At 43.6% G+C, this 10,000-nt stretch overlaps 2 protein-coding genes across 4 annotated transcripts in view; one reads left to right on the top strand and one right to left on the bottom strand.

Moving 5' to 3' along the window:
* LOC138007884 (erlin-2-like) overlaps positions 1–10,000 on the top strand; it is a 32,914-nt gene that overhangs the window by 15,838 nt on the left and 7,076 nt on the right. Inside the window, exons 11-12 of one of the 3 annotated variants that reach the window (XM_068854991.1) lie at positions 1–11; positions 632–770. The exon at positions 1–11 is cut by the window's left edge and continues 69 nt beyond it. In XM_068854991.1, the coding sequence (XP_068711092.1) occupies positions 1–11; positions 632–770 (150 nt within the window). Of the gene's footprint in view, positions 12–631; positions 794–10,000 lie in introns of all 3 variants that reach the window. The other 2 variants (XM_068854989.1, XM_068854988.1) reach the window with 2 other exon arrangements.
* The window catches only part of LOC138007885 (uncharacterized), a 3,554-nt gene continuing 95 nt past the window's right edge, over positions 6,542–10,000 (bottom strand). The window contains exons 1-2 of the mRNA XM_068854992.1: positions 8,777–10,000; positions 6,542–8,573 (exon numbers count right to left, since the gene is read on the bottom strand). The exon at positions 8,777–10,000 is cut by the window's right edge and continues 95 nt beyond it. Coding sequence (XP_068711093.1) covers positions 7,536–8,573; positions 8,777–9,709 — 1,971 coding nt within the window. The 5' untranslated portion in view covers positions 9,710–10,000 and the 3' untranslated portion in view covers positions 6,542–7,535. The remainder of the gene's footprint in view (positions 8,574–8,776) is intronic.

Below are 10,000 nucleotides of genomic sequence, written 5' to 3'. Positions count from 1 at the left end.
AGGCAAACAAGGTATAGTTTTACTGGATACAAGTCGTGCAACCGATCGAGAGGTTGAGCAGCAACTATTTCTGCAAATGTCCTTGGGAAGGACATTTAAATCCTTTTTTCAACATGAATGAAGGAATGGTTTCATAGACGTGTACTCTTGACGACTGGAAGGATACATGGTCTCTCTATACAGGTTGCCCTCCAGTGTTTATTTTTCTCACGGAAGGATTACGTTTTTGCAAACGTTGGCCGTGTAGCACTTATATTTGAACAGACTTAACTGATTAGAGTGTAATGTGAAGTGCTAGTTTCTTACCCCATATGAACCATGTGAGCGTTAGCCTTACTAATGGAAATGGGCCCACACAAGGACAGACAAAAAGTCTGACCAGGGTGGAAATTGAACCTCACTTATGGTGTATTCAAATCCTCTGCCAATGCAAGTGTCCTATCTGCAGCGCTGCTTGCCTCTTGGATACCACCTTCAGTAGGTACTTGTCCTTCCAGTAGAGCCTCAGTTTTTCTAAAGGAAAACAGTCCTCTTTATCTGACCAAAGAACTGCTAATTTTTGGCCTTTATCAGCCTTTATTTCAACATGTATTTCGCACTTTTGATTTATCACAGTTCCTTTTTGTTGTAGCTAAAATTGACGCCAGAGTACTTGGAACAAATGAAATTCAACGCTATCGCGTCGAACACCAAGATCTTCTTTGGTCCAAGCATCCCTAGTGTATTTGTGGACAGCAACGTGTTATCAAGTGTAGATTCAGCTCGCAAAGGTCAGCCAGGCCAGGTAGGCTTGGTAATAAATGTTATTTTTGTTATTTTTCTTTGAAGCCTCAGCATCCTACCGGGTAGATTTATTTATAGAACGCCTCCCTTTGGGGGATCCAGCACGCACCTGTTGTAAAAGCTAATCAAAACAGAGCTATCTCAGCGTCAAGGGAAATATGATACTTTTCGCGGGAAAAAAACCTGTTCCTTAAAATAAATCTACTCTGGAAAGGGTTGACTTACAGAATAAGTGGTGGAGCTGGAGACTCCTCTTCGTGAGATGGAACCAATAACTTTAATTTGGTTTTATCAACGGAGTTGATTCGCTCTGACGAAGGGCTAACGCTCGAAACGTCAGCTTTTAGAATCTCTGTACGGTGGTCAATTTACATTATCAACTCTGTTGATAAAACCACATTTTTGTATACTACTTCCCCACCGACGCAGCACCACAGCTTCTACAGAAACTATCCCCTTCATTCCAACCAATAACTTGAAGCCTGGTTCACACGTACGACGCAAATTCAGATGCAAACGCAAGGAAATACACTTGTGAACTACGTTAGCGCAAATGTAAGCGCAGACGCAAGAAAATGGAAAATTTTCCATTTTCTTCTGTTTGCATTTGCGCTAGCGTTTGCATTTCACACGTGTTAACCGGAGAAATGCAAACGGAAGCGCAAACGCAAGGTAAAAAAAGACACAGGTTCATTCTCGTCCACCACCTTGGAAAAAGGACTTGAACTGCGCCTGCGTGTCTTACTTCTCTTGCGTGTGCATTGGACTTGTGAAGTTCGTTTGCATTTGCGTTCACATTTACGTTTGAGTTTGCGTTTGCATTTGCATTTGCATTTGCATTTGCGTTTGTGTTTACATTTGCATTTGCGTTTGCATTTGCGTTTGCGTTTGCGTTTGCGTTTGCGTTTGCATTTGAGTTTGCATTTGCTTTTGCATTTGCGTTTGCATTTGCGTCGTACGTGTGAACCAGGCTTTAGCCTGTCACAGCAACTGAACGAGAGCATGCACATAAACCAATGTGTAAGAATTAGTTTTGATTCTTATTGGTCAAAAGGAAATGTCACGAGGAGTGTGACTCATTGGCCGTTTTATACCAGCGACGCATAATTCGTCTGGGACGAACTTGGCTAAACTTTTTTTCTGCGTCTGTTAATTGCTGCCGCAGTGAGTGAGCCTGAAGCGAACGAACGAGGCAGCTCTCTAGTCGGGAGAAGAACACATTTTCTTCGAAACGCAAGGGATTGCGGTTACAGTAAGAACAAAGGTGTAAGAAATTGTGGTTATGCGCGAATGGAGGAACTAAGATGCGCGCTATGATCTTGTTACAATTTTGCTTCTCGTATCCTCAAACTATAGATTCACTGTCACGCAACAAAAAAATAAATTCGAATCGATCAACGATCTTGTTGTAGGAAACAAATCTTTTAACCTCCTCTCAAATTCTCAGGTCGAAGCGTTTCACGCAAAGTTTTGTATGGAGACTCCATGTGGTCAACGAAAAGATCTGGAGTTCACTTTGCGATGAAAGTGCTTACTTTTCGCTCATGAGATAAAATACATGTGTATGAACACATTTCTTAATGTACTTGAAAGGCTCAAACTGTTGAGATTCACAGGGACTGACATTTCTTTCAACCAAATAGCTTTGTATCATGGCGTCACACAAGGGAACAATTCGGAAATAATGCTGTATTTTCGAAAAGAAAGACGTCACGGGACTGGAAACTTCAGGAAAGGTTTATTTCTAGAACATTTTCAACCTCCTTTAGATAAAAATTCAGAAGACCTTGCGATTTTGATCTTAGAATTTGATGACGTCACTATGAAAACCATCTATTGTTTTCTCCCTTCTCTCCACTGGGGTCCAGAAGGAGGTCCAATTTAGGGTCCACGTTTTGTACCGTCCCTGCTCAAGACCTATTAAAATCTCCCTTCAATAGACCGAATGCATAAATGGCGGCCAAAAAATATTCTTTTGTTTATGTGCTAATTAGCCTCACTAGCCTCGTTTGCATGGACAAAATATAAAAGAAATGTTGCTTGAGAGCGAGGCTAGTGAGTCTCATTAGCACATAAACAAAAGAATACATTTTTGGCCGCCATTTATGCATTCGGTCAATTCCACGCACGAACCGTCAATAAATTGCAAGCACAATTGAACATCCTCATTCCCCTTCGGCAGCATTTCTATCATTTAGGTAAACTACAGTATAGTATAAAGAGGGGCACAAGACGCATAATGCGTCTCGATAAACAACAATAAAAGCAAGGTGACACACGCTAACACCAACCCGGTGTGGCCAACACATCACGCATGCGCACAACCATTTCACCCGGTCAATTAGCAGCCATGGACAGCTGTTTCGTGCTTTTGGGCCTCATCAGCATGGCGTAGCTAACATACCAGGCGGGGGTGTTTAGCACCCCTTTAAGTGGTATGTTAGCTACGCCATGCAGATGAGGCCCAAAAGCACGAAACAGCTGTCCATGGCTGCTAATTGACCGGGTGAAATGGTTGTGCGCATGCGTGATTTGTTGGCCACACCGGGTTGTTCACTGGCGAAAAATGTCTGATTGGTCGAGGCCTTGTCATGTGACTTCAATACCTCAAATCAAACATGGCTGCCATTCGGTGTTTGTTATATCAATTTTATTAGATCTCCGTCGACGAAAAAGACCCTTTTTCAGGCCAGTAAAACGAACGAATGTTGACTGCATAGTGCGTTTCTATGCCAGCGAGATTCTCTTTTAAGCCAACAGGGCTACGAGGGAAATTTCTTTAAAAATTTCAAGGTCAACGCGAGTCTCGGTTGCTAATGTTCGAGTGGAAATTCGTTTGTGGAGCTTACCAGCTGATGGATTACCATCTTGATTTCAAGTCATGCGTTTATCTTTTCAAAAGTGGAACAAAAAAGATACCACTAAATTTCCAAATGGTTTCTCTTCCAACTAAATAGTTACACACTGTTTCCGCGGGGTCCCGCATCTAACAGAAAATGTTAAGATTTTAGCATTTTTTTTTCAAAATTAAGTTGTTAAAATTGCCATTTAAATGGTCCATAGAGGAAAATGTATTAAGACCGAGGGGCAAATTAAGAAATGTATTTCAGTCGTTCAAAAATAAATTTTAAAGTGAATTTAGCAGTAATAATAACCATGTCATAGCACCTCATAATGGGTACACTAGAAGGAAACCTTTTAGTTGCAATTATATTTTGTTATAGTTGTTAGAAGCAAAATGCCAATTGTTTGCTTTCCTCCAAATTATAGAAATAAACATAGATTAGGTTAACTCTGAATAGCCAAAACAACAATATTTGATTCAGAAGTCCAGCTTACTAGCAGGGAGAATTTTACTGTAACAAAATATTACTACAGCTAATAATATGCTTTCACCACATTGTAGTGGGTTAGTGTGACAACAAAAATTCTTAATCAGGAATTGATTTTATCTTCCAGCAATAAAACAGCAGGAGGATATAAAATTAGGTATTTTCAAAGTTTAGAAAACTTGTTGAAGGTGATTCAGTGCCACCCTCCAAAACTTTTCACAAATTTCACGCTGGCCTACTAAGTACTTCCAGTACAACAAATTATCTAACCTCTCTTTGCGGACTCTGGTTGCAACACAGCTACTTCAATAATTTTAATCCCCTTGCATTAGATTTAACTTTTAGAAAAACCATAACTTCATATTTCCGTAATAATCGTTCAAAGACATTGAGCAAAAGCATACAAAGCTACATTTGAAAGGGACATAATCCTATGTTGCAGTTTTCTGGATAAGACTTCACAGAAATAACTCCTGTTACCTTTCCATATGTAAAGAGGTCCCATGATTTATGAGTCAATTAGTCAATGAGTCATGAGTCAATGAGACTCACAGTCAATATAGCAATAATTTATTGATCAAGCCTAAGCCCTCATTTCAGTGATTAGGCCTAAGCACTCTCTAAAATTTTAGCTTTCATTTTATGGGTTAGGGTAACTACACTAACTCATTGACTCATGACTCATTGACTCATACTTAAGACTCATATGTAAAAAATATTTCAACATTAGATGCAATGAATTTTTAGCAATTGCTGTAAATAATAGTAAGCATTCCTACCATTTCAAAAGATGAATAAATTAAAGTTGAATGCAGTAAGTGTAAGAAGTAAAAAAAGTGGTCCAATTTATTTAAGCTGTAATCAATTTCCATCCTTGTTTTAGTCCCTGGATAGGGTTAAACAATGGTGGTGAAGTGAAAAAACTACCCCAAGGGGGTATTGCTTATGATACTGAGACCAAACAGCTGGCAGAGTTGCTGCAGTACATTTAAGGCTATAAATCTGAGAAATGAATGGAACTGTAGAAAAATTTGGTAAGCGAGCAAGTAGCTTTTACTTATGAATTGTAAAATGCCAGTCATTTGTCAATTTAGAACTGGTTCCCCTAAGGGGTCAGATTTCTTTAGCCTACATCCAGAAAACAAGATTCTGTTACCTTTAAGAGTTGTTTAATTAAAAAACAAAAAACCCCTCCACAGCAAACTGCATCCTCATGTTTGGATTCTCATTGATTTAATGGCTTTAATGATATTATGCAAATTTGTTCTACAATAATACTCAAATACCAGAAAAGTATTTTAAACCTAACTCTTTTGCAAAGTTTACTCCTTGAGCTACCAGCTTCAACTTTGATACTTTGTTCTAAAAGCCAAAGCCGTTGTATAGCAATGGTGGAGGTGATGATTAGTCACTTTGTTTTGGTTCAAATGAAGAAAGTCAAAGTAATGATCGCACTTTAACCCTTTCACCCCTAAACCGGCCATACCTGGTATTTTACTCTGTCTAAAGCCAGAGTATTTTGCTCTGTCTAACACCAGACAATTTTACTCGTCAATGGGGAACCCCATGGAGTCAACGGTCTTACAGTACTTCTCAACATAAAGAAAATGAATTCTGTGGACTTGAACATTCCCAAAAAGAAATGCCGTATATTCCAAATATGGTTGCATAAACTCTTCAAGATTTACCTGCTTCAGGAACTTCAAAGCAATGAATATTTTGAATATTTTTCCTGAACTCCTGCAAACTTTGTACACTTTTTAATGGTTTGCCCTTTAAAAGTAAAATTCAGAAATAATGCAAATACAACTGAGGCTGTTTTGCATTATCTACAAGACAAGACAACAATATCCTTTATTCAAACACAATCATTATTAAAGCAATAACACATGCTTGTGGGGTCATGTGCTAACTATAATAAAGATACACTACAGGAAATAAAAGCTTAAAACTAACTATGTGACAGACATAGGATATCTACACATAAGGGATAAGAAAAAATCAACTGCTATCCAAAATATCATATTGCAAATACACCAAAAGGTAACGGTTGATTGACAAGTTCCTTGTGCAAAATGGTAGAGCATGTTTGAAGTCCAGCAGGACCAAGATGAGAAGTTATGATAAAAACTCTAAACATATTTTTTACCAAAATTATTTTACTGCCATCAACCCCAATGAGACCTTATGCATGGGACACTGTTTCTAGCTGCAGCACCAAATCACATAATACATTAATAAATTTTGCCGTGTAAGAAAAGAACAAACATGTGGGGTGTAACCAAAAAAAGTCCAAGGCAATAAAGCTTCCTTTCAGCCTTTTCAGGAACAACTATCCACTGTCAACCATACTTGACTCAAAACAGAATTTCCTTGATCCAACAACACATAACAGTCCCCTAAAACCAAAATTACATCATTAAACTCATCGCCAATGGACGAGCTTGGAGATGGTGCCTGCCAAAGTGGGCGGCGATTCCGGGGCGAGCAACGAGGCTTGAGCCACAGGCCATGAGCAGAGCACACAGGCCTCCACGGCAACTCTGCGAGCGGCCACCACCCACCAGGCACCGTCACACTGACCAAGTCAGTGGAGATACTTACCAACCCTATACTTACCGAATCCACCAATGAGGGAGGGAAGGGAAGGGGAAAAAAGCGGAACAACTGAACGCTTGTTGCTTGAAACAAACAGCACCTCACACAGCAGAAACGACCAGCACGTGCGAATCGAGAAACCCCGTATGTCACCTCAATGCGCCTGATTCTCAGACCACCGCTGACCAGCATTGGCTTGATTTTAACTTAGCCTAAATTACATTTAGCCACATTTAAACTCATCGCCAATGGACGAGCTTGGAGATGGTGCCTGCCAAAGTGGGCGGCGATTCCGGGGCGAGCAACGAGGCTTGAGCCACAGGCCATGAGCAGAGCACACAGGCCTCCACGGCAACTCTGCGAGCGGCCACCACCCAAAGACCACCCCAAGGGTGCTTGGAAGGCGAAGGGGCCGCGAACAGGGATGACGTGGAACCTGCGCCACCACCCAAACTCACACAAGCACCCACCCCCAGCTCAAGACACGACACTGGACGACACTTACCCGAGTACCGTGAAGCTGATCATGAAATAAGACTGAGAAGTCTGCTAACCGAGGCAAGGTGAAAAGGAGGCACTAAAGCAAGGTCCGCCACAGCTCCTCCGGCCGCGAGGCATGAAGAAGGTTCTGCCTGAGGTAGGAACTGAACCAGGAAATTGCCAAGGACTTCCCGATTGATTAAAGGAGTCCTGGCCAGACACCGCAGGCAGGCGCAAGCGAGCCACAAGCGACCCTAAAAAACGGAAGAGGACTGGTCCGCTTGATTTCCTGCAATCCGCATGATTTTCTGTGATCCGCATGAATTCCCACGTATACCTGGGTCACGAGCCAACTGAGCCAGACGCGAGATGAGAAGAGAGGGAAGCCAATGACTCGGATGGAGTGCGAATGTACGACTGGTAAGCTGAACTACACCAACGACCCAAGGCCTGAATAAGGTGATCGGGGATGCCGTTGCGAGCTGCCACCGTGGCCGCACCAATGCGAAAACTGTGACTGGAGAAATTGCCTGACACACCCGCTCCAGCAAGGATTTCTCTGAGACGAGCAGTGAGGACAGCGCGAGTTAGGGGCCGACCATCCTGGAAAAGAAAGAGAGGGCCACCCGAGTTCCCTCTCACAGCCAAATAGGCCAAAACAGCTTGAAGGGCGCACAGAGGAAAGCGTCCCCGGCCAATGTGGACAAAGCAGCCTTTCCGAAAAGGGTCAGTCTTGGAGGCTTTAATCCGCACGCGCAGGCAGGAAGGATTGGCGTCAGAGTCTACCGAAATGTCACCGACACTTAAGTGGAGTGCCGGGGTGAAACTAGCCAAATTAGGAACAGTAAATTCAGCAGATCGGAGGAAGCCGAAATATGCTAGGTTGCAGGCGGCCCAAAACATGCAGTGGTCGAAAATTGATAAATCCAAAGACCTAAAGATGATCATCAAAATGTGATCCGTAATAGGAAGGCGCTGAGCCTCAGGGGAACCTTGGGTCCGTTTGATCCCACGAAGAACTCGCTGCAAACGTAGACAGTTCACCAGAGGGTCTGGGAAGCCTTCTTCGATATGCAGGGCACGAACTGCTGAAAGGTAAACTTTAATCGAAGAGTGCTGAACCGATCCCGCCAGAAAAGTGGCAAAGAGGCACAATGTCCATTCATCGGTGGGGCACGGGGAGCCACTGGGATGCAACTTGCCCAAATGCGCACAGAAGTTGACAAATTTCCTCTGGCCAGATGCGTAAGATCTCCGGGTGGAGTCAGCCAAACCATGGGCTAACAGGAACTGGCACTGCCGCTCTAATGAGAGCCAATCAATTCTTCCAGGAGATGAGGTGGAATGGACACTGGAAGCGACTGAGCCTGGGGTGCTAACCTCCGGAACTCCTGCCAATGAAAGCGGGACAAAGCGTCAGCAATGCAATTATGAACCCCCGGAACATGCTGAGAGGCAAAGGAGAAATTGAAACGAGCCGCTGAGGCGAGAAGATGGCGAAGCAAGCGCATTAACACGGGAATCCTGGATGTTCTAGAGTTGAGGATATAAACCACGGCCTCATTGTCGGTGCGAAACAGAACATGGCGCCTGGCGAAGTGGGGCCCCCAAACATGAGCGGCAATGATAATCGGGAACAACTCTTTATAGGCGATAGAGTGAGAGGCTTGAGAAGAAACCCATGCGCCGCTGAACCACTCCCCATTGAAGTAAGCACCAAAGCCAAGGGAACCGGATGCGTCCGATGTAACTTCGAGGTCAGGGGTGGCCGACATGCCGGGAAACAACCAAAAATAGACGCCATGCCAAGAGGACAAAAACTGAAGCCACCACTGAAGATCCAGGTGAAATTCAGAATTCAGGCGGATTGGATGGTCCCGTTTACGAAAACACTGGAGCAGATTGATCATACGACGCAGGAAGGTACGACCGGGCCACACGACCTTGGCGGCATGATGTAAGTGGCCAATGAGGGACTCCAGTTCGCGCCGAGTACACCAGCGACGATTCCGCCACGACTGCAGCAGCACCTGTAAAGCAAGGAGCTTGTCCGAGGGGAGGCAGGCCACCTGAGCCACTGAGTCTAACTCAATGCCCAAAACAACTAAACGCGTGGACGGGCCAATGCACTTATCCGGGTGGAGTGGAAGTCCTAAGGAACGGCAAACAGCTATGGAAGTGGCTAAGTTCTCAGCACATTGGTTAGTATCTGGCGGTCCTGCAGTAATAAAATCGTCTAAATAATGTAACAGCGCAGAAACATTGTGTGTATGTAGGAGAATCCACTCCACCATGTCCGCCACAGAATTGAAAATATAAGGAGCAGAGCGGAGGCCAAATGGTAACGCTAAATCAACATAATAGTGCTTCCGCCATCTCATACCCAAGAGATATCGATCAGATGGATGGACAGCTATGTTGCGGTAGGCTGCCTCAACATCGAATTTAGCAATCAGGGCACCTAAGCCATAGCTTGAGATCATACGAATGATCTGATCAACCGTGATGTATTGCATGGTAAACTCGTCAGGGTCAATGCCATCATTAACACTTAGCCCACCAGGGGATGACAGGTCCACTATGAGCCTCCACTTGCCTGGTTGACCCTTTTAAGGGATAACTCCAAAGCTGCTAACGTGCAAATGAGGGAAAGGTGGGGAGGAAAAAGGTCCTGCAACCCTCCCAAGGGAGACCTCGTTAGCCAAGTAGCGGTCAATGACCTCGGAGTGTTGATTAGCAGAGGCCTTGTTTGACTTAGCTGATTTTAATTTCTTGGAATGCTGAAATCCCAGGCGAAAGCCATTCCT

The sequence above is a fragment of the Montipora foliosa genome, chromosome 6, assembly GCF_036669935.1.
Source record: "Montipora foliosa isolate CH-2021 chromosome 6, ASM3666993v2, whole genome shotgun sequence".
In the NCBI taxonomy this organism is placed as follows: domain Eukaryota; kingdom Metazoa; phylum Cnidaria; class Anthozoa; order Scleractinia; family Acroporidae; genus Montipora; species Montipora foliosa.
Note: the sequence above shows the minus strand (reverse complement) of the source record. Positions and strands in the feature narration are given on the sequence as shown.